This window comes from Tarenaya hassleriana, unplaced genomic scaffold (genome assembly GCF_000463585.1).
Source record: "Tarenaya hassleriana unplaced genomic scaffold, ASM46358v1 Cleome27, whole genome shotgun sequence".
Classification (NCBI taxonomy): Eukaryota; Viridiplantae; Streptophyta; class Magnoliopsida; order Brassicales; family Cleomaceae; genus Tarenaya; species Tarenaya hassleriana.
In genome coordinates, this window is record NW_010965946.1 from 524,433 (window position 1) to 546,049 (window position 21,617).

At 41.2% G+C, this 21,617-nt stretch overlaps 7 protein-coding genes across 10 annotated transcripts in view; 3 read left to right on the plus strand and 4 right to left on the minus strand.

Annotated features, from left to right (window-relative positions):
- LOC104817179 overlaps window positions 1-907 on the minus strand; it is a 1,463-nt gene extending 556 nt beyond the window's left edge. Inside the window, exons 1-2 of the mRNA XM_010546252.2 lie at window positions 625-907; window positions 76-220 (exon numbers count right to left, since the gene is read on the minus strand). Of these exons, the coding sequence (XP_010544554.1) occupies window positions 76-220; window positions 625-696 (217 nt within the window). The 5' untranslated portion in view covers window positions 697-907. The remainder of the gene's footprint in view (window positions 1-75; window positions 221-624) is intronic.
- Window positions 908-939: 32 nt separating this feature from the next.
- Window positions 940-2,967, minus strand: LOC104817180 (probable dolichyl pyrophosphate Glc1Man9GlcNAc2 alpha-1,3-glucosyltransferase). Its single transcript, XM_010546253.2, has 4 exons — window positions 2,207-2,967; window positions 1,755-1,961; window positions 1,417-1,654; window positions 940-1,326 (listed from the first exon to the last, which is right to left on the minus strand). The coding sequence occupies exons 1-4, from the start codon at window positions 2,930-2,932 to the stop codon at window positions 965-967; spliced, it is 1,533 nt and encodes a 510-aa protein (XP_010544555.1). The 5' UTR covers window positions 2,933-2,967; the 3' UTR covers window positions 940-964.
- Window positions 2,968-4,290: 1,323 nt separating this feature from the next.
- On the plus strand, window positions 4,291-5,213 carry LOC109116833. Its single transcript, XM_019202955.1, has 2 exons — window positions 4,291-4,510; window positions 4,901-5,213. Exons 1-2 carry the CDS (start codon window positions 4,425-4,427, stop codon window positions 5,067-5,069), a joined length of 255 nt encoding a protein of 84 aa, XP_019058500.1. The 5' UTR covers window positions 4,291-4,424; the 3' UTR covers window positions 5,070-5,213.
- A 925-nt stretch (window positions 5,214-6,138) lies between these two features.
- Window positions 6,139-13,160, plus strand: LOC104817181 (eukaryotic translation initiation factor 4G). 3 transcript variants are annotated; one of them, XM_010546256.2, is made up of 11 exons: window positions 6,139-6,537; window positions 6,644-6,777; window positions 6,963-7,115; window positions 7,232-7,296; window positions 7,425-7,481; window positions 7,711-8,407; window positions 8,492-8,973; window positions 9,072-9,376; window positions 9,476-11,902; window positions 12,341-12,535; window positions 12,615-12,969. In XM_010546256.2, exons 1-11 carry the CDS (start codon window positions 6,329-6,331, stop codon window positions 12,943-12,945), a joined length of 5,055 nt encoding a protein of 1,684 aa, XP_010544558.1. In that variant the 5' UTR covers window positions 6,139-6,328; the 3' UTR covers window positions 12,946-12,969. The 3 variants fall into 3 exon arrangements, with proteins under 3 accessions (XP_010544558.1, XP_010544557.1, XP_010544556.1); XM_010546255.2 differs by having other exon boundaries at window positions 7,711-7,848; window positions 7,921-8,973; XM_010546254.2 differs by having other exon boundaries at window positions 7,711-8,973; window positions 12,615-13,160.
- A 226-nt stretch (window positions 13,161-13,386) lies between these two features.
- LOC104817183 (60S ribosomal protein L37a-1) lies at window positions 13,387-14,873 on the plus strand. Its single transcript, XM_010546257.1, has 5 exons — window positions 13,387-13,490; window positions 13,791-13,830; window positions 14,319-14,407; window positions 14,501-14,583; window positions 14,684-14,873. The coding sequence occupies exons 1-5, from the start codon at window positions 13,488-13,490 to the stop codon at window positions 14,745-14,747; spliced, it is 279 nt and encodes a 92-aa protein (XP_010544559.1). The 5' UTR covers window positions 13,387-13,487; the 3' UTR covers window positions 14,748-14,873.
- Window positions 14,874-14,882: 9 nt separating this feature from the next.
- On the minus strand, window positions 14,883-16,809 carry LOC104817184 (putative casein kinase II subunit beta-4). Of its 2 annotated transcripts, none has more exons than XM_010546259.1 (5): window positions 16,387-16,809; window positions 16,086-16,304; window positions 15,827-15,936; window positions 15,575-15,737; window positions 14,883-15,322 (listed from the first exon to the last, which is right to left on the minus strand). In XM_010546259.1, exons 1-5 carry the CDS (start codon window positions 16,616-16,618, stop codon window positions 15,192-15,194), a joined length of 855 nt encoding a protein of 284 aa, XP_010544561.1. In that variant the 5' UTR covers window positions 16,619-16,809; the 3' UTR covers window positions 14,883-15,191. The 2 variants fall into 2 exon arrangements, with proteins under 2 accessions (XP_010544561.1, XP_010544560.1); XM_010546258.2 differs by having other exon boundaries at window positions 15,572-15,737.
- A 687-nt stretch (window positions 16,810-17,496) lies between these two features.
- Window positions 17,497-18,874, minus strand: LOC104817185 (cyclin-U4-1-like). The gene is made up of 2 exons (XM_010546261.1): window positions 18,516-18,874; window positions 17,497-17,957 (listed from the first exon to the last, which is right to left on the minus strand). Exons 1-2 carry the CDS (start codon window positions 18,848-18,850, stop codon window positions 17,708-17,710), a joined length of 585 nt encoding a protein of 194 aa, XP_010544563.1. The 5' UTR covers window positions 18,851-18,874; the 3' UTR covers window positions 17,497-17,707.
- Window positions 18,875-21,617: the final 2,743 nt, after the last annotated feature.

Consider the following 21,617-nt stretch of genomic DNA (forward strand, 5'->3'; position numbering starts at 1 on the left):
ATGCCGAGTTTTCTCCATATAGGGCGCAAATGAGGACGGGAACGTTATGAAGAAGATGCATCGAAACTATTTTACCTTCGGTATTTCCTGACAAAGTGAAGATAGTTCCTACAAACAATGATTGTCCTCGGTCATCTTTGCACTGTGACAAGTTCCGGCTAATATACGGCCTCTGACAGAAACAGTACCGGTAAAGGACACTTCCTGTCGATGAACGTTCCTGAATGTATAGATACAGTAGTATTCATTGGTCCGAAACCCAGAAAAGTTAACAGATGCCATCAAACTGTAAAGCCTTAGATTGCAAGAAACCTTTACAGATGAGCTAAAAGTACACATGAAACAGCTCTAGACCATAAACCAACAAAACCAGAGTAGGAACTGCAATGCCGGGTATGTTATATAACACACGAATCATCAATCAAATAGAAAAAGACGAAAGCACGATACGTGACATTCAACTGGAAGCCTACTAACCAAACTGTTCTTCAACATATAGCACAGGATAACAAGAAGATCTAACACTCCAGATCCACTTTTCTGTACATACGATTTCGCAGCTTCATAAACTAAGATTTGCAGACAATGTAGTAGCGGAAAACGAAGCTAAGAAATAGATCATACCTTCGATAGCCTCTCTGGGGGTTTTGAAACCCAGACCGATGTTCTTCTAGAAGCGGTTACCACCCTTCCCATGCCTCTTGCCCTTCCCAGATTTCTTGGAGCTGAAAATAAGATTAGGAAACGACAGTGTAACAAGAACCCACGTTCCAAAAGTGTCGGAAGGAGCACACAGATCGATCCGGTTAGTCTTTTTATTCCGCTTTTTCACTAGATGTATAATAATTCGAGGGCAAACATGAGTGAGATCAATGGTTTTAGTGTTCTCTTCTCAAGCCCCTAGTCAATCCTCAAAAGATTAATAAAACGGGAAAAAAAAAAGAAAAAAAAAGGAGTTTTTTTTTTATGTCAGGATCCGACAGAGCTGCCAAATCCACGAGTACATTATGCCAAAGGCACAGTATGTAGAGATCAACATAAGGGGTAGAAAGGGAAGTTTGTCTCCAAGAAAGTATGGATGCAAGAACTGAGACATTATCTCTACTATAACAAGACCAAAGAGGTAACTTTTTCTAACACATCCAATGCCAAACTTGCTCCTGATTTCACCAGAGCTATGCTTCAGAGGTTTGTCTCCCTCCTTGGTGAATGAGTGTTGAGCAGTGAATCCGAGCCATACTACGATGGAATTCAGTAGCAATAAAAGAACTTTGATCGGGTATTCCTGTGCTCCATATAGCAGTGGAAAGAGCGAATAACAAGAAACTGCAGGCCGATTACAGAAACATATCAACCTATTAGCATATGTTCTAAGCATTGTTGACATGGTCAACGATTCACTCAAAAGAAGCATACCTATAGAAACCAAAAGGTAATGTTTTGCGTCCTCTAAGCTCTGGACAGCAACTATCGCAAGTGGGATAACAAAGTGGAGCGATGCTTTCTCATGGACATGCCATCCAAACAGAAACCCACATGTATATGCATAAGCTATCCATCTAGCAACAAGCTCAGGCTGGGGTTTCTGCCAAATCTTGACGAGACATGGCGATAAAGCGAGCAATACCATTGCAAAAGTTGTCAAGGGAGTGATCTAGCATTGCAGAAAGCCAAAAAAGGGTGAGATAGATTGGAGCAGACACGAGAAACAACAAACAAGACCAATTAATCAAAGATCTTGTCAGCAGAAATACCTGAGGGAGTACAGCAAAAGGTGAAGAATCCCCGACTAATCCGCCTGTGAAAGAAGCTGATGGAATCTGAACACTGAACCCAAGCTTACGAAGCGAAAAGGCCAACCCTTTGTCGAGTAATATATAGAAAACCCAAAAATTTGGTGCCCAGTAAGCATGGCACAATCCCCTCCCAAAAGGAAACATGCGACTGATGACTTGCTGTATCTGCAACAGAATAAGAAGAAACATCAATCTAAACCCAACATTGCCTTAGTCTAGAAAATGCACAGCTCACCAATGGAAATGGTGAGAGACAGATTTCTACAGCTAAACGCATTCATAATAAGATCAGTTACGTCCAAAGAAAACCAAACGCACTAGCAATGGCCTTTGGCGATCACTTAGAATCTACAATACTCACTAAGCTGATCTAAATTACATGCGACGGTCTGCCCTCGAAGCTAAACTACCTGTCCATAGTAGAGGAACGGACCATACGCGGCGGCGGAGGTCGCCACGACCACCGCGCCCATGGTTGAAAGCCGCCGGAAACCGCTAACCAACCCGGACCAGCAATAATGCCTGAGCAGATACACGAAGTACGCCGGCGCGGCAACGGCGAACAGGTGCTTGAAACAGAGGAGAACAGCGAATAGAAACCCGCCCATCAGATCCCTCCCCTCCTGCAAATACGAAATCGACAGCAACAGCCATCCCAGAAGAAACCCGTTATACTGAAAATGTATGTGATCCACAATCAAAAGCGCCGGAGACCAGATCACCATTGCCCAGACCAGCTTCCGCTTCATCGAGTCCAAACTCCTGGTCAATCTGTAGACCCCGAAGAGGAGATACAGATCCGAAACGATCACGGTGATCCTCTGGAAGAAGACGACGGAATCGGCGCTGTAATCGATTCCTTCGTGGAGATCTACGATCTTGGGGTCGACGAGACGAGCGAAAACGGAGAGGAAGCGTTCGAAGTAAGCGAAGAAGGGAGGGTAATCGAGGGTCCAGGGGCTGGTCTCGTCGAAGTACCATTGAGAGAGAGGGAGAGAGTGGGTGAGAGCGAGCCAGTGACGGTGGACCTCGAAGTCGGTGCTCCGGTACGACGGGATGAGGAGGAGTTTCACGGCGGTGACGACGGCGAAGAACCATAGCAAAAGCCGCCGGTCAGGAATCTTCCGGTCCCCCATCGCGCCACGAAGAGTCAGAAACCCGACCAAATCTGTTCATTACAGAACAAAACCCATGAACGTGATTATTCTTCTGGGCCCAATAACGGCCCATTGTAGAGGCCGAAGTAATCAAATCATCAACGACCATTCCAATGGAAAATAGTTGCAAAAGGTTATAAATTTTTGTACCGATTTTGATAGCCCAAAGTAATACGCGTATTTAATATTGGATTGAGTATTCCAATTATAAAATTTAATACGATGTTTGTTTAAATAAATTTATTTCTACTTTTAACGTTGAAACTATGATTAAAAAAAAAAAAATCTTGAACCGAACATCGAAACTATAGTCTCCAATCGCAGTCACCATAAAAATCCTGACCGTTGAACAGACACGCACCTCCATATAGCTGCCACGTAGGACGATTTTGGAGCAGGTGGAAATCATTGGTCAAACAAATATAATGGGCCAATAGTGGGCCTAAACGGCCGTAGGTAGAGGGGAACGGTAATGGGCCCGAATGACGATGACATGCACCATCGTGATATATGGGCCCATCTCCATGTCTTCATGGGTCCCACTGTTGTCGGATCGACACGTAACAAACCTGTGGACCCCTATTTAGAGAAAGCATCTTATATTATAATATATTGCGATCGTATCTCTTATTTTAATATAACGACAGCAAATCTGTACATGCAACTCGATACACGTGTAAGTAGTTGAGTGCGTATATCATTTAACGTTATCGCACCAATTAAAGAAAAAATAAAATACGTATAGGGAACTAGCATAAATTCATTTATTACATTGAAAGCTCCACCCATCATATTATTATTGCATCCAATGATGCATTGGACGAACGAGATCCATGGGTGACGGACGGTGCGTACATAAACATTTGAAATGTATGCATGCGATCATATCATATAGTTTTTTCCTATCTTCACGAGTTATATATAGGTGATTATTAGTTGAGAATAATAGTGAGAATATTACCTTATATTTAATTTTGAATTTAATGGACTGAGAGTTTCTGAAAATGTGACTATCGTATTTATGACTGCAAAAACGTTTGAATTGAATTAGAGTCTGGTAAATACAGAACACACAAAAGAAACAGTTGAATACATTGTATTTTGATTGGATTTCCGTTGGGAGGCATTTAGTGTAAGAAATCACAGTGGAGCTAATTAAATTTAATGTTTGGTAAAAAAGAAAATGTTAATATTCAGATCTATAAGATCGAAATCAGGTGGCTATGAACGGTCACGATTGATGGTAGACCACCAATGCTACGATGGACTGTGATGCAGCTGATTCAGTAAGGTCAACCCAAAAGCCCGAAAAAACTGCTGTATAAAGGGGCCAATCAGTCCACCCCAGCTTCCGCCTCTCTATCTCTCTCTCTCTTCCCCCGTGAATAGAATCAAGCACAGCGATTCATTTTGCTCTGCGATTTCAAAATCTGGTCGAGAAATCTCGATAGTTTCCGGGCGAGGGATCAGAATGGGTTCGCCCTATGCCGGGTTCTTGGAATCATGTTCTCTTTGCCGCAAACCCCTTGGTCTTAACTCCGACATCTACATGTACAGGTACTGGTCCTTTGCTCTTTCATCGAACAAAGCTTAAGACTTGTCTTCACTTTCAAGAATCGAAATTTTGGGATATGGGTTTTGTAAGTTGCGTTTTCCTCCCCTTGGTTTCCCGGAAAATCCAAGAAACCGGACCCAAAGTTCTTTTTTTTTTTGGTAAACGACCCAAAGTTCTTGCCTTTTCCTTCCAGAACTTTTCCCAGAAAAGTCGTTTAGTAGTCCGAGAAGAGATGGGTTTGAATTTGCATCTGATGATCTTTTTCCATGGCGGATGTTGCGCGATGTGACTTTTCCCAGAAAAGTCGTTTAGTAGTCCGAGAAGAGATGGGTTTGAATTTGCATCTGATGATCTTTTTCCATGGCGGATGTTGCGCGATGTGAAATCTGTAGAGGCGACACAGCGTTTTGCAGCGAAGAGTGCAGAGAAGAACAGATGGACTTGGATGAAGCCAGAGAGAGGAACTGGAAAGGGTCGTCCAGATCTGTCCGTACATCGGCCGGAGCCGAAGATTCATCCGCCGGAAAAATATTTCAGACGGGAACTCTCGTGGTCGCATAAGTTCTGTTGTTTTACATATGCGAGGAAGAATATTATTATATAAGTATTTTGTTTTTTTTTTTTGGATTCAAATTTGTAACTTTGGCTTTTATCTAATATTATCCGTAAGGCAAGGCAAATACGGTAGGGAGTTTATTTTGGTTATTAACAGAATTGATGATTCAAATGTATTGGAATAATATATAATCGAAATTGAACCTAATCGAATCCAATATACAAATCAAATTATTATGATTTTTTAAACTAGAAAATACCGAAACGAAATTTAAGCTAAACCGGTTAAATAAAATATCCTAAACTGATAATTTCTTTGAGAAAATGAATTTTTAATCCAAAAAAAAAATTCTGAATTCGAATCTGTCCGGAGATAAATGATTAGTAATTGTTTTTATAATATGTTCTTAAATATAATCAAACAAACTTTAGTATTTTATCGGTATGAATGTACGTGGATAAAAAAATGAATCAAAATTATAAAAGCATTTGTATTGGAATTTTATTATCCGAATTTAATTTCGAATTGAGTAATTAAAAAGCGAGAAGTATTTTTCATTGTTTGGGCCAAAAAATGGGCTTTAACTGACATCACTTGGCCCATAATAAACCCAAATTAGAAACCTCGATTGCTTATGGGCTTATATTTCAACCTATTGGGCTTTTGTTCGAACTGCTCATCGTATGATTTACCAATCACGCTTGCTCAAGGAACAAGCCATACGGTTACCAAAATTTAATCCAACCACCATCATTATTCCTAATGTCGTTGGGAAAATTGTATACCTATTTCATCAAGGAACGCATTATATATGTGTATATATATAAATATATATATATATATATTTGGTGTAAAAAATCTCCGTCTCTATATAACAAAGGCAATCGCATCGATTTCTTTTTTGTTATATTGAGAAAATCTCTGCGTCCGTTCGAAGCCCTACTTTCTTTCGTTGACCAAACCAAAGTTTCGCTCGTTTATATGTGATTTCCCTGTTTTGCCCCTTGAATTAGCCCTTATTTACTTCTTAGGTACTACGCCGAACTCCCTCCCTCACTCTGCGATCCCTTTCTATTTTCCTTTTTCTCTCTTTTTATCTATTTCGCATTTTTTTTCTCTCGTTCTCCTCTATCTCTCTCTCTGTTTCTTCGTCCCCGAATCATGCCCGTCGAATAAAACCCTAATTTCGTCTCTGTTTAGTGTTTCACTCTATCGCGGAGCTGTAAAATTAAGCTTGGCAGGCGTAAACTAGGGTTCGGTATATATGTCCTACAATCAATCGAGGTCCGACAGAGGCGACACACAATACCGCAGAACTGGGCGATCGGCCGGTTACCATCATCAGCACCAGCAGCAGCGATCTTCCTCCGGTGGTTACGGTAGAGGCGGTGGCGGCTCAGCCACCGCGCCCGCCCCTCTCTTGTCGGCCGACTCTTCAGCGTCCTATGCGTCGTCTTTTTCCTCAAATCGCAGGTATTCGATCTGATGGGTTTTTGTCTTGAACTTGAAATTTTGCAATATTGCTCGTGTTGGTGATTTGTTTTGTTTGGTGGTATGTCTCGTGTCTTCTTCTCGTCAGCGTTAAGAAACCTGGCAATGCTCAAGGAGGGCAGTCTCGGGTGAATTTGCCGCCTCCTAATTATTCGGGTACTAAGGACGCTTCTCTGCCTCCTAACAATCAGAATGGTTCCAATGTACAGTCCCAGTCTCAGGGTACGATCTCAATAACGGGGCTTCATACTCCCTGCATTTTGCGTCGTTTGTTGTATTGTTAAGCCGTCTCTTGATTCTTGAATTGGATAAATTTTATACTTTTTTGGATGGTAGTCCATTTTGTGTAGATTCTGTCTCATAACCCAATTCTACTAGGTCAGATTTCTTATGGTGTCACGTTACAGGAGTGTCTGATGAACCAGTTAGTGGAACCAGCACCACCAATCAATCTGAATATTCCTCGACCAGCAGAAATAGCCGAGTTATTCCGAAGGCTCCACCTTCTCAGTCTGCCACCATTAGTTCCAAGAGCAATGAGCCGTCGACCCCTGCTAAGGGTATGGCTGTCTTGCATCGTCTTTTGACGTGTACAGAGTAGTATATCACGGAGAGCATAATTGAAAGTACTCCTGTGCAACCATTAACTCATTTGATTATGCTGTTTCTATGGCAGCCTCTGGGGATGCATCTAAAGCATTTTCTTTCCAATTTGGTTCACTGGGTCCCGACTTAATGAAGGTATGCTATCAACTTCTGAATTTGTTTTTTTTCTTGTGCCTTCATTGTTGGTCGTTGAAAATTTTCTATCGTTATTTTTTCAATGCCTCTATCAGCACATAAAGCTTCTGCCCTGTTGATTTTTTTAGATTCCTGCTCGTACTAGCTCAGCGCCTCCGAATTTGGATGAACAGAAACGTGCACAGGTCGACCTTATCCTTTTCCTCTCTGCCATCAATGGGATTGTTGCCTAACTCGATCAGTTCTTGCTTGTTTATATACCGATGGGTAGTTTGTGTCTTACACTTTGTTTTGTATTCCACATGCACACTTGCACAGCGAAATTGTACTGGTTTGGTTTTCAGCCTGGCCTGTTAATCTCTGGAAGGAATATTTCTGAAATTTTGTTTTGTTGGATTTTACCTTTGCTTGCAGATGCACCAAAGTTCTTTAAGACCAGCACCGAATCTGCCAACTCCTGTCCCTAAGCAAGAGTTGCCAAATAAGGTTATGGATAATCATTCTGTCAGTAAAGAGGCCCATGCAACACCCAAGGATAAAAGAAATGTGCAGGTTGCACACGTACCCCATCCAAATCAGACTCAAAAGTCCCCCATCTTACCTGTTCGAATGCCTTCTGTGCAGACACCTTATCAGCATCCCCAGATTCCTCATCCTGTGCACTTTGGTGGCCCGAATATGCATATGCAGCCTCAGAATGTCTCTGCCACCTCATTTCAGATGCCAATGCCTATGGCATTATCTATGGGAAATACTCCACAAATTCAACAGCAGATGTTTCTTCAAGGTCTTCAGTCTCATCCGATGCCTCATCAGGGTATGATGCATCAGGCACAGGGATTGGGTTTTGCAACTCCAATGGGCACTCAGATTCATCCACAGTTAGGCCACATGGGTGTGGGTGTGAGCCCACAATATCCCCAGCAGCAAGGAAAAGTTGGTGGGCAACGTAAGACCACCCCTGTCAAGATTACTCATCCCGACACACGTGAGGAGCTGAGTTTTGACCGGCCAGGCGATACTTATTCAGACAGTGGATCAGCGGCTGTGAAATCTCTTCCTAATATGCCTCCAGTATCACAGCCAGTGTTATCTTTTGCTCCTCGTCCGGGTAATTATATGCAGAGCTCATATAACACCAACGCCATGTTGTTCCCCCCTGTTTCTGTACCACTAAACAGTAATCTGATGGCAGCCAATTCTCAACCACCAAGATTTAATTTTCCAGCCCAAGGGTCTCAGAGTGTACAATTCGTCAATCAATATGCTAATAGCCCGTCACAACTTGTCAGAGCTATATCCCCTTCACATACTTCTTCAGTTTCATCATCTGTGGCACATGAGCGTGATGCACAAATTGCAAGTTCATCTGGCGTATCTGCAACTTCAAAGGTATCGGTGAAGCCAGTTGCTGCTTCTGGAAAACTTGGATCGCCTCAAGTATTAAGGCCATCTGGAGAAGCTAACATTTCTTTTCCAGAAAAGAACGCCAATTCAAGTTCAACAAGCTCTTCACTGCAACCGAAACCTGGATCTGTCTCTGGGGTATCCACTCCATTTGCTCCTCCAGTTTCAAAAGATGAAAGTGGACTAGGTGGAACAGTGGATGATTCTAACCCTATTGGAGATCATCAGAAGCATACAGGCAAGAAGGAACCTGTTCATCGCTTATATGAGGTACATAATAGTGTTTTTAGTTTGTGATTTTGTTATTTGTTCTGTTCCTTTTACCTTCTAAAGATCTTTTGTTGTTTCTCCTTTTGTATATTGCGCAGGCTAATCAAGAACCTCAGACTTTTGATTCCTGTCTTCCCACTGATGAGTTAACTTCAATAGCAATTAATGCTAGGGAACATCCATCAGTTCCACCTTCCAGTGGGTGTAGGGATGAATTGGCTGAGGCGTCTTTTGATACTTTGGCTTCTGACATACCACACTCAAATGTAGACCAACTTACAGAAGAGTCAAGGCGTGTTTCCTCAGAGATTTGTGGCTCTCTGCAAGATGTAGAGCGAACCTGTGATGCTAGAGGAATCAATGTTGGAGGTGATCAGGGTGTGACTGACAAGCATATTGAAAGGTCTGGAATTTCTGTAGAACTACTCGATTCGAGATCTGTGGAGCTGAGAAATATTATTGATCAGCACACTGACTTAAATGAATTATTGTACAATTATAGGTCCCCCGAGGCGGATGCTACCTCCAGTGCTTGTCCAGGTTCGGAAAATGTTGCTGATGTTGCAGTAATTTTGAGCTCTGTGCCTATGCATTCTGCTGATGTGCAGTCCCCAAGTGCTCCCACTTATCACTCTGAAAGGCCACTGGGACATCATGGTGCTGAAAATGCTGATGATCGTTTCTCCTCTGTTCCCGTCGCTGTTTCAAAGGATAAATCTCCATTAGAATCAAACACACTGAGAAATACTACTTCCAGAGGAAAGAAGAGGCAAAAGGAGATTCTTCAAAAAGCAGATGCTGCTGGGACAACTTCTGACCTTTACATGGCTTACAAAGGACCTGAGGAAAAAGAAGAGACAGCAACACCTTCAGAAAGCGCAGCTGTCAATGACGCTTCAAACCCTAAACAGGCACTTGTCCATGGAAATCATGCTGTTACTGAAGCTCCCAAGGTTGTTGAACAGGTGAAAAACGAACCAGAAGACTGGGAGGATGCTGCTGATGTCTCCACACCGAATTTGGGAACTGCAGATTCTGCTGTGCATGCAGAGAGAGGAGACAACTTAAAAGACAGCAATGAGAACAAGAAAATGAAGTATTCTCGGGACTTCCTCCTTAAGTTTGCAGACAAGTGCACTGCTCTTCCTGTGGGCTTTGAGATGGCGCCTGAAATTGCAGATCTCATGATCAGTGCTAATGTGGGTGTATCTCATCTTGAACGTGATTCGTATGGTACCCTTGGAAAGGTTATGGATCGTCAAGGCAGCTCTTCCCGATTAGATCGACGTTCTGGCAATATGCCTGTTGATGACAGATGGATGAAGAATCCTGGTTCGTTTGGTTCAGGATATGGTGGTAACTTAGGCTTCCGACCTGGTCAAGGAGGAAGCTCAGGAGTTTTAAGAAATCCACGTATGCAGGCACCTATCATGTCTAGGCCAATGCAATCTGTGGGTCCTCTTGGAGTAATGGGACGAAATAGTCCTGACTCTGAAAGGTGGCAACGTGCTACTAATTTCCAGCACAAAGGTTTGATTCCTTCTCCGCATACACCAGCACAGAAGATGCACAGAGCTGAGAAGAAATATGAAGTTGGTAAAGTGGCCGATGAAGAAGAGGCAAAGCAAAGGCAGTTGAAGGGCATCTTAAACAAGCTGACCCCTCAAAACTTTGAAAAACTGTTTGAGCAAGTGAAAAGTGTTAACATTGACAATATTGTTACACTTCAGGGTGTCATTTCACAGATATTTGACAAAGCATTAATGGAGCCTACCTTCTGTGAGATGTATGCAGATTTCTGTCTGCATCTGTCTAGCGAGTTGCCTGAATTTATTATTGAGAACGAAGAAACGACTAACTTTAAAAGATTGCTTCTCAACAAGTGCCAAGAAGAATTTGAGAGGGGGGAAAGGGAAGAAGAGGAAGCTAGCAGAGCTGAAGAAGGGCAACTAGAACAAACTGAGGGGGAAAGAGAAGAAAAGAGAGTTAAGGCTCGACGGAGAATGCTGGGTAATATTAGACTTATCGGTGAGTTGTACAAGAAAACGATGTTGACCGAGAAAATCATGCACGGATGCATCAAGAAGATGCTCGGATATAATGAGGAACCAGATGAGGAGAATATTGAGGCTCTGTGTAGATTAATGAGCACAATAGGAGAGATGATCGACCGTTCCAAAGCTAAGGGCTCTATAGATGCATATTTCGAGAAAATGAAAATGCTGTCTAATAAACAAGAACTGTCTTCTAGAGTGAGGTTCATGTTGAAAGATGCCATTGATCTGAGAAAGAATAAATGGCAGCAAAGGAGGAAAGTTGAAGGCCCAAAAAAAATCGAGGAAGTGCACAGAGATGCTGCTCAAGAACGTCAAACTCAAACTAGCAGGCTTGCACGTGGGGCCTCTATTAGTTCCTCGATGAGGAAGGGACCTTCTGATTTTGGTCCAAGAGGAGGCATGATGTCATCTCCTGGTGCCCAAACAGGTAACTTTCACGGGTTAACCCAAGCTCGTAGCTTTGGTAATCAGGACGCCCGATTCGAGGAGAGACCATTTTATGAGGGTAGGGCAGTTCCAATGCCTCAAAGGACATTAGGTGAGGAGTCTATTACCTTGGGTCCACAAGGTGGCCTTGGTCAAGGAATGTCTACAAGAAGGCCGGCAGTAGCTTCGAATGCTTCACCTGCTAGTTTGAATGGTTTTGGCACACATAGACCCGCAAGTCCTGCCGCTGCTTATGGACGATCTAAGTCCAGTCCTCAAGAGCAGAAGGGCACAAGTTATGGCACTAGGGACTCTGCTGGTTCTGCTCATGTTTCTGATCTGTCTGCACCAGGGGCATCTTCAACTGAAAATGCTGCTTCAGAAAACGTTTTGTCAGAGGAACGCCTACATGACATGTCTATGGCAACAATTAAGGAATTTTACAGGTAAATCTCTTCTTTCCAGCTGTTTGTCTAATAGTCGTTGGATACATCTAGTATGTCACACACTGACAACTTGTGTTCGTAATAACTTATGGTTCATTCATCTTCAGGTTAGCGGCTGTTTTTTTTTCTGCTTGACATTGTAGATTTTCATTCCTGAGACTGCATGCTTGAAATAGTTAATTAGAGTTGATCATTTCAGCCAAACAAAAAAAGAATAAGAGAGAAATAAACTAGTGGCGCACTTGGAAGAGCTGATATTTTGTTTCTTGATTGAAATATGGAGTAGCTTTGGAACAGTGATACCGGTGAATCTGTTTCCAGCTACGGGTTAAAGTTTGGCCTTGATTGACTGCAGTGCTATATCTTTACGTTATCCACTTATACAGAAGCCCTTAGTATCAATCACAAGATTTTGATCAACTGTTGTATCATGTGCAGTGCCCGAGATGAGAAGGAGGTTGGTTTATGCATCAAAGACCTACATTCACCAAGCTTTCACCCAACAATGATTTCTCTCTGGGTTACTGATTCTTTCGAGAGAAAGGATATGGAAAGAGATCTCTTGGCTAAGCTCCTCGTTAATCTCGTGAAGTCTCTTGATGGCGCCATAACTGGAGCCCAACTGGTTAAAGGGTACGTTAAAGATTTCGACCCACAATTTAGCCCCTGAACCCTTTATTTGAACTTATACCATTGACCCGATTTCCCTCAGGTTTGAATCGGTTCTTACAACTCTGGAAGATGCCGTGAACGATGCTCCAAGAGCAGTAGAGTTTCTCGGGAGAATCTTCGGAAAGGCTGTGACCGAGAAGGTAGTCCCCTTGGCCGAGATTGGTCGGCTGATACGAGAGGGCGGGGAGGAGCCGGGAAGCTTATTAGAATGTGGGCTCGGAGGCGATGTGATGGGAAGTGCGTTGGAGATTATAAAGTCAGAGGTGGGCGAGGCTGCATTCGAGGATATACGCCGGAGCTCGGGTTTGCTGCTCGAGGAATTCAAACCACGCGAACCGAACCGGTCTAAGATATTAGAGAAGTTCACTTAGTGGAAAGAAAAAAAAAACGGGGGCAATGTGACCAAAAAACAAAAAAAAAATGTTTAGGGGTATTATGCTTTTCTGCCTTCACTAATTTGGGCAAAGGGGGGAGGGGTATTTGAAGGGCTTAAATATAGTATCCGGACTCGCCTTCTGTATTTTTTTTTTCCTTTTGAATTTTATTCCTTGATAAATATAACATTAACTTGGAAATTTTCAAGCCAGCATCAGAAGGGTTCTCTTTTTCTCTCTTTGCCCATTTTGGTGTTGATTGGAATACCAAAAAAAGGGGAAATGGCGAATAGTGGTGATAGTGGTGAAATAACAAAAGCGGCCGGTAATAGTTAGAGCCCAATTTATATTGGGCCTCTTAATCCGAAAAGGCCCATATTGAAAAGGGCGATATCGTCATTTCAAGCTCTCCCATACATACACCACGATGCCGTATAAAAATGAGTCGCGAGTTCTCTTTTCCTTCCTCTCTTCCTGCCGGCGAAGCTCACTAGGGTTCTTTGGGTTTTTCCCTCCTCCGGCCTCTGTTTGCTTTCAAAATGGTAATTCAAGTCCTCTCTCTATATATATACACGCACACACACACGCACTTGTATATCTATCTATGGTGTCGGTGTTTGATGCTTGTTAAGGAGTGGGGGAGAATTCTAAAACTTTTACCGAGTTGTACGGGCGTTTTCTGGTTCGAGAAATACAGTGTTCGCTTCTTATCATTATTTCGGAACTTTGATAAAGGCTGGTCGGAGATCGTCGATTTTATTTGTACTGTCGTCTGAATTCCTTTTGTCTCTTTATGTATCGGGTTCACTTCCTTTGTTTTGATTGGCTCGACTTTTCCGCAGACGAAGAGAACGAAGAAGGCTGGAATCGTTGGGAAGTACGGTGAGCTATCCTGCTTTTAAGATGTCTGTCTGTCTGGCTTATAGAGTTCAATTAGGTATCATGCAAGCATTTTGTGAATGGTCATAGTGTCGGGGAAGAAAGGATGGAGTCTAATTCTACTTTGTAATGTGTTTGAATAGAAATTTGTCGTTAGGATGTGAAATTGAAATCATATCTCTACTTGATAATATCGGAGAAGTCGTTCGAATATCTCTGTTTATTTAGGCAGCTGGTTTCAAAGTGTTCAAGGGTTCTACATTTTGCATGTTAATGTTTACGGCAATCATTCGGAAAAAGTTGAGACCTTTTACTATTGGGCGGTCGAATTACCTCCCCAAATATCAAACTTTGTGACCTCATGTAGACCGTAACAGAACAGTTGCTCCTGGATCCTTGATCCACAGAGAACTTTTTTTTTTGTCTCCATGGGTTTGTACCACCAAGTCACTACAGTGTCGAATCTCTAATCATGAATCCCAATGATTCAGGCACTCGCTATGGTGCGAGTCTGAGGAAACAGATAAAGAAGATGGAGGTCAGCCAGCACAGCAAGTACTTCTGCGAGTTCTGTGGCAAGGTAATGCACTTTCCTTATTACTTCCTATGATCTGTCCACCACCGTGTTGGCTATGCTGTTGTCTCTGACTGAAATCTAAAATCGCCGATTCAGTACTCTGTCAAGAGGAAGGCTGTCGGTATATGGGGATGCAAAGACTGTGGCAAGGTGAAGGCGGGTGGTGCTTACACAATGAAGTAAGTGTTTTTATTCTTTATTCTGCTTCTCTCCTGTTTGGCTCCAGAATCAGGCCTGCCCACACTTTGATTTCTGATTATATCTCCGTGAAAATTGCAGCACCGCCAGTGCAGTCACCGTTAGGAGCACTATCCGGAGGTTGAGAGAGCAGACCGAGAGTTAAGACTTCATCTGGTTCAGTTACGAATGTGTCTGATTTCTGGTTCAGAACCTGTCGTCTCCATGTCTTCTTTTGTTGTTTTATATCCGAGACATCATTATATAGAATCTAACGATTCATCGCTTGTTACGTTCTGGGTAACGCCAAGGAGCTTGTCAACATTATACAAAGCAAAATTGTTGGGGAGAGATCACAGATATTACAAGCCAGATGTAAAAAAAAATAACAAAATCCAAACAAATGGAAATTCACGATACCAACAATGATTTAAAATTCCCAAAAGGGATAATACAGCATATTCTTGATAACCAGTTTCTGGGCAATTCCGAGCTTCCATCAGGATCTTCATAGCTCTCATCCATGGAACAGTGTTGCGTGTTCCATCAGTGGTTGGCCTATTATGAAGAGAGGTCGAGCCATGTAATGTATGACCATGCTGCGTCAGTGTCATGGTTTGTGTACCTTGAAGCCAAAAATTCTCGGGGCATAGCTCTGTGATGGCTTTTGCGGCTTTAGGTTCCCATACGTCATCAGGAACAAGTGTGGAAACGTTGTCCCAAAATAAGCTCCATCAATGTCTAGAAAGTAATCAAGGAAACAGAGTCAACAGTTAATGTCTTGCAGAGAATATATTATGCAGAGATGGATATGTTATTCCTTAGCAGGTGACATGCAATATGCAACTGTGAATATGAGCCAATGGTCCGTGGAGAAGGAGCAGAGTGCATATGATTAGAGATAATGCTTATCGTGTTATGATGACGAGATAAAGAGAGAAAACATCAATATGCAAGATACTGAGAAACCAGGATCAGATAAAAGGATACTGCCTTGGTACTTGGAACGCGGGTAGTATATGTCTTCACATTTCGGGCAGTATATTTTCACGGTGCTTGACCTCGGGATGTCAGACTGTCCGACTGGAAGGCAAGACTGTCCGCAGCAGTAAACTCGTGGGCATCTCCCGAAATCGTAGTTCTTATACTTCTCTAACTGGAGGAGATCATCAAAGAGACAGTTAACAGAGAACCACACAACGCGAAACGAGCAATAAGAACAAAGAAAGTAAGCTGCTTTCTGACCATGGCAGCCATTCCCTTGGTTGTCAGAATGTATCGGACATGAATAAGACCATACAACATCTCAGCAGCCGATTCCACCATTTCATTCTGTTCTTCGGTGAACATATCACCTGAGAATAACGCAATACATAACATCAGATCAGTCTCAGCTTAGATTAAACTCATTCGCATGCTCTCTGCAGTAGATTACTGCTCTTACCATGGAAGTTATACAACTATCGTTCTTGCATTATGAAACAAGAGAGTGACATTCACGTACCGTTGGATGATTCAACATCCAGTATGAGATCAAGCGCGTAATCGTAGTAGGGAACTTGGCTACTCAAGCCACAGAGATTGAAGTCATCCTGTATGTAATCTTCATCAACTTCACAGAAAAACTCATTCCCTCGCAAGTTGCAGAACCAAGAGATCCACGATGTATCATCTCCTTCGGAACCGCTAACATCCGATCCTTCGCTATCAGTCTCCGATTCCACTGCAAATCCAGACAATCAGAACTTCAAAACCATAGATTCCACTACCGAATGAGAAGAACGTATGCGAGTCAGCAAACGAACCATCGGGGGAGCGAGAATGGCGGTGAATGGGCGGCTGAGATTTAGCAGCGGAAGTGGAGGGGAATGAGAAAGGATCCTTATCTTTAGAGGCGAAAACCCTAGATGTGGATGGTGAAGATTTCTCGAGGTGCTTGTCGAGAGCATCGTTGATCCGCTTCCGATCAAGAGCTCCGCCGAGGATCTCCGATCTCGACGACCCTCCTCCTCCGCCTCCCCCTCGATCCTTGTACATAATTCGATTCCCCAGGAAGAAAGAGATGAAGCTTTAGAGCTTAGATTCTCAAAGTCTCGGACTTTCTGAGCATGAATCGGTGGGCGATAGGAGAGGAGAGACGGAGAAAACTAGGGTTCTTTTATATATTTTTCTGGGAGAGAGAGGGAGAGAGACTTTACTGTGCTCTTCTCCTCGTCCTCTTGCAGCTGTTTGTTCTGCGCCCCTTGCACTGTTTTAATTATTTCCTATTTTCCCAATTAAAATTTAATTTTATTGAAATAAAGCCCATTGGACTATCATTGGGCCTACACATGATGGGCCTCATTCCGGATAAATATTACATGGCTAAACCTTTGAATCAGAACTCGTTGTAAAGTTATATCCTTGTTACAATTAATGCGTTGCTGCATAGGCCCATTAATTGGTAGACCAAGCCCATGTTTGGAGATCAATATTGGGCCTGCAAATGGCCGATAGTGCACGCTGTGGGTGACAGAAATTGATGGGCCTGGCCCATTAGTTACGAGTGGAAAAGCTCTCTGCGATTCACTTGGAATCTCAACTGCCAAACACGACCGTACAATTGGATTCTTGTATTCTTTCCTCAATTTGGATATACGACGTCTTCCATAAGCCAAGTGCCAAATATATATTTATTATTACAAAGTTGTGAATGGAAGATATCTAATCTCCACGTGCTCCACACAACTGTCAATCCCATTTTATTGTTATCAACCACGTTTCTCTCGCTACACACCGTAAATTGTTCACCAATTTTATATATACATATATATGTATATATATAGGATAAATTAGCTGTGTATCATAACAAGAATATCTTTTATATCTTATATATATATATTTATAATTCCTCCCCACACATCTCTCCTGTTAGTAAAAGAGAAGGAAAAGAAAGGAGGAATTGGACGACATCTAATGTATAGCATCCAATTTATTACATAAGATAATATATGATGTGACATGACAAAAGAGTCCCATGTGTACTAAATACAAAAACCAACATTGACTGAACCAAATCCACGTCTACGCATATATATATATATATATATATATATACGTACCGCACACATATATATATTGGTGAAGTCAAACAGCGAGCTGCTGTGTCTGGTGAGAAGATTCACCATCGTTGGGAGCAATGAGAGGTCGTCCGACGGCGATGGGGGCCGCCTGAAGAAGCATCATCTCCTTGTGCAGGTACGACAGGTAGGCATGGAACGTGTTTGGCTTCAAGTTTAAGCGGAACCTTAACCCGAATAAGAAATCCAGCTCCAGTGTGTTAATCTCAGCCGTGGTGATCCCTCCGATTTTAGCGTAGTACGCATTACTGTAGTATCTAAGGACATAGCAGAAGGCATATAATGATGTAATAAAACAAAAGATAAAATACCTGAACTTTTTTATTTTTTTCAAATAAAACCTAAATAATAACGTCGAGGAATCGATTAAATTATGAAATTGCCACACGTGATATTGGGATGTCACGTTGGGTTTAGAAATAACAAATTTATATTTGGGGTTTTTCTATTCAAAAAAAGTTCTGGTTTTATTTGCTAAATATGAAGTTCAGATTTTTTTGGAAAAATTGAAAAGTTGGTGTTTTTTTTTGTATTTTTCCCAAAAAAAAAACAAAAAGCATGCGAAGAGTCGCTTTCTTGAATTTCAAAGTTGCTTGCTCCGTTCTTGAGTTTCAAGAAAACCAGAGAGAAGGCGAATCTTGGTTTTTCTTGGAAGATCGATCAAAACAAGAGTAACCCAAAGACTCTATCATCATCGTACGAGCTGTTCAAAAGTCAGATGTCTTGTCTGAAGATAGCAAACCCTAAACCTTAAACCCATTATATACCTCATTTGAAACCACAAATAAAAGAGGGGAGGGGGGGGGGGCGCTCACATGTCGTCGAAAAACTTGGCGGAGACCATGAAGCTGGTGATGAGGAGACGGTGAACGTTGAAAGAAGTGATGGGGACAGAAGGGTGAAGCTGAGCGAATCGGTCTATATATACGTAAGCCACGACCACGCAAGAAGGGCTGCACTTCGAGTACTTGAAGATTCTGTTCAAGTATCCGCGGATTGAGATCGCGGGCCGAGCGATCCCGTCGAATGCTGACGTCGTCTTCTGCTCGACCGGACGGCTCCGATCGTTCTCCTCCGCCACTCCTTCCAGCATCGACGACAGGAAAGCTATTAGCTTCTCCATCACCTCTGGGTTCTCCAGTTCCGCCATTTTTTTCGTGGGTGTGTTGTGTAATAAGAAATGAGGAGTTCTAAGATTGATCGTTAGATTGGGTAGGTATTTATTTCAGTTCTGAGATTAGGACAGTGCCCACTGCCCTTGTGTGCGTTTTTCGTCGGTGGAATCAACCCAAATAAAAAATTAAATCTAAAACAATTAAATAATTAATTAATAGATTGTACAAATTCAAAACAGGGAAATTGATGTTTTTTCTCTCTGAGTTGGGATAACGTAGAGATTATTATATTTGAGAATTTATTAAAGCTACGATTAGGCTTAGTCATCTGAACAGCATAGGCTCCGAGTATCACTAGAAACAAAATGATAACAATCCGTTAATTAAATTAAATATAATATATTACTACTTTTTTTAATGCGGCCCGATTTGGACGAGGGGAAACCGAGATGCTACTACATGTGGGGGGAAAAAAAGAAATTAAATTAAAGAATTCATTATGGTCATGGACTGATACAGAAGGTTCTTGCAAACGCATGCGTTTGCTAATCACGTGATCAAGAAAATTCACTATATATTGAAATCAGAATAATCATTTTTTTGTGTAAATAATTAATAAACAAAATCTAATCTCAAAGAGGACGCACGACAAAAAAAAACCCCAATGACATTGTTATAATTTTAAATATAATTAATGGAATTAATCGAATTGGAAAAAAAAAAATGTGAGGTTAGCGTGTTGGAATGGAGTGGTCGAAGAAGCAAAGTATGTCCGATTCATGAGGCATGTATTTATTTAAAATTTTTTTTATCATTTTAAATTGGTCATATACTATATAGGGATCATCGCCATCAACGACAAATAACTCCCCAACATGTCTTGCTTCTCGTATCTTTTTTTGGTACCCAAACCCCATGTGCTCCCCACCTCCCGCACTTTTTTTTAAAAAATATTTATATTTTTTTTTATTTTGTTTCTATGCAAAAGAAAGTCCAAGACGGACCAATTATCTAAATAATATATGTGCCGAAGTGTGGCTATCAAATACAGGAATATTCAATGGGTCTCTTTGATTCCATCCCGTGGTTAGTGGTGGGTCCTGCTACTGCTACTACACCGTCCATCTTCCCAAGTTGTGTTTTGTTCGTCTTGTTGTATTTTTCTTGAAAGAAAAGACAAAATAAACACACTGCACACAAAATACGCCTGACTAGCGAGGCTGTATGTGTGTATATATATATATATATATATCAGCGATCACTATATATCGGTTTACAACTATATAACCCGGCGGTTTCCATGATATCTATATATATATATACCATGTACTAGTTGGTAGATATAGTTATCGCCAAGGCGACTAATATATATTATCTTGGTTGGTGTTGTGTGTCTTTATCTAGATGAACATGTTTACGTCATCTAGCCAATATTAGTTATTTTATTTTGGTTATCTTCATATGGTCCACCGAATAATAAAATTAATGTGATTGGTTTTGTATGTTTTAATATATTTGCAGGTTCCTTATGTATTTCGTTTGATTGGCTTCACAAACTTCTTTGTACAAATATCACCGCGGTCTACATTGTTAATTTGTTCCTACATGTTGAGAAAAAAAAATAGGATGGAAATTAAAAAAAAAATCGCTTTTTTGTGTGATTCATTGGAAAATATAATCATGAATCAATGGATTCATCATTCATGTATACAATTCATTCAATTTAATGCGCATTATTAAAAAATGTATCTTGCAATTGCAAATACTATATTTTCTTCAATTAATTACAAAGCAATCACGTCTTTATTGAGCCTTTTTTGTATATGCATTTAATTATCACTTTATTATCATTATATATATATATATATATGACACATAAGTTGATATAACCTCGACACTTCTAACAACAAGTTGTCATACCAAATGAATGGTTTTATGGGCATCTAGGGTTTCGACCAGGACCTCCATAGTAAAAGTAGGTTCCCCAAGTTTTACTTAACCAAATCTTCAAATTATGACATAAAGCCTTTTTGGATCTCTCAGAACATTCGATGTATCGATAATACCTAAGTTTCCGAAATAACTCGCCTTTCCAAACTTTTCATCTGCAAAGTGTCCACTCCCCATTTCTATAGTATTGTGTTTTCCATTCTTTTTTAGGTTTACGATTTCGCCTCCCCAAGTAATATCCGTTGCACCATTTTTTAGCTTTGGGACTATAGATCCCGGCCAGTATCGATCCTATGATGGTTTTTCCATACCCTAACCACCAGTTTCTTGTTTTGGGATCCTAATATCAAAAGATGATTTTGATCAACCAAAAATATTATTAAAACAACAAGGAATATAAATAGTTTTGTATATATACTTTACCCTGACAACAAGCAATGTGATTTCATATTGCGAACCACCATAGGTCGATATGGGCTTGATTGATGCATCAAGGGCAATTGCATGGTTGATCTGAACAAAGCCTGGACAGTCATGATTATAGCAGCCTGTGTCTTTGTACGAATCCCTCTATTTTGATTCAAAACATGTTAATTAATTTGAATTCTACGATCAAATACAAAGAAACTCTCGCAAAAGAGCAACATGGGAAAATTAGACCAAGACCAAAATCGAGGAACTAAACTTACGGTCCAAAAGGTGAATAATCTCGGGTAGTAATCTTGGTAAACCTATCATTATAAGAAGAAATTATCTAAGTTTACAATAAGAAGTAAATACATTCACATTCATAAAGGTAAAAAAAGGGAAATGAGTTAAAAGGGAATAATATACCATCCAACCAGCTTCCAA

Excerpts from the sequence above, each read along its gene's own strand:
- LOC109116833 (XM_019202955.1), top strand. The coding sequence starts at position 4,425 with ATGGGTTCGCCCTATGCCGGGTTCTTGGAATCATGTTCTCTTTGCCGC. Across the intron at positions 4,511-4,900 it reads TCCGACATCTACATGTACAG|AGGCGACACAGCGTTTTGCA; the intron begins GTACTGGTCCTT and ends TGAAATCTGTAG.
- LOC104817184 (XM_010546258.2), bottom strand. The coding sequence starts at position 16,618 with ATGTACAAGGATCGAGGGGGAGGCGGAGGAGGAGGGTCGTCGAGATCG. Across the intron at positions 16,305-16,386 it reads CCATTCTCGCTCCCCCGATG|TGGAATCGGAGACTGATAGC; the intron begins GTTCGTTTGCTG and ends CTGGATTTGCAG. Across the intron at positions 15,323-15,571 it reads GCGTTCCAAGTACCAAGGCA|ACATTGATGGAGCTTATTTT; the intron begins GTATCCTTTTAT and ends ATTACTTTCTAG.
- LOC104817181 (XM_010546254.2), top strand. The coding sequence starts at position 6,329 with ATGTCCTACAATCAATCGAGGTCCGACAGAGGCGACACACAATACCGC. Across the intron at positions 6,538-6,643 it reads TCTTTTTCCTCAAATCGCAG|CGTTAAGAAACCTGGCAATG; the intron begins GTATTCGATCTG and ends TCTTCTCGTCAG. Across the intron at positions 9,377-9,475 it reads ACTGACAAGCATATTGAAAG|GTCCCCCGAGGCGGATGCTA; the intron begins GTCTGGAATTTC and ends GTACAATTATAG.
- LOC104817185 (XM_010546261.1), bottom strand. The coding sequence starts at position 18,850 with ATGGCGGAACTGGAGAACCCAGAGGTGATGGAGAAGCTAATAGCTTTC. Across the intron at positions 17,958-18,515 it reads GCCAAGTTTTTCGACGACAT|ATACTACAGTAATGCGTACT; the intron begins GTGAGCGCCCCC and ends CTATGTCCTTAG.
- LOC104817183 (XM_010546257.1), top strand. Across the intron at positions 13,831-14,318 it reads TGGAATCGTTGGGAAGTACG|GCACTCGCTATGGTGCGAGT; the intron begins GTGAGCTATCCT and ends CCAATGATTCAG. Across the intron at positions 14,584-14,683 it reads GGTGGTGCTTACACAATGAA|CACCGCCAGTGCAGTCACCG; the intron begins GTAAGTGTTTTT and ends TGAAAATTGCAG.
- LOC104817180 (XM_010546253.2), bottom strand. The coding sequence starts at position 2,932 with ATGGGGGACCGGAAGATTCCTGACCGGCGGCTTTTGCTATGGTTCTTC. Across the intron at positions 1,962-2,206 it reads CGTTCCTCTACTATGGACAG|ATACAGCAAGTCATCAGTCG; the intron begins GTAGTTTAGCTT and ends ATTCTGTTGCAG. Across the intron at positions 1,655-1,754 it reads CTTTTGCTGTACTCCCTCAG|ATCACTCCCTTGACAACTTT; the intron begins GTATTTCTGCTG and ends CTGCAATGCTAG.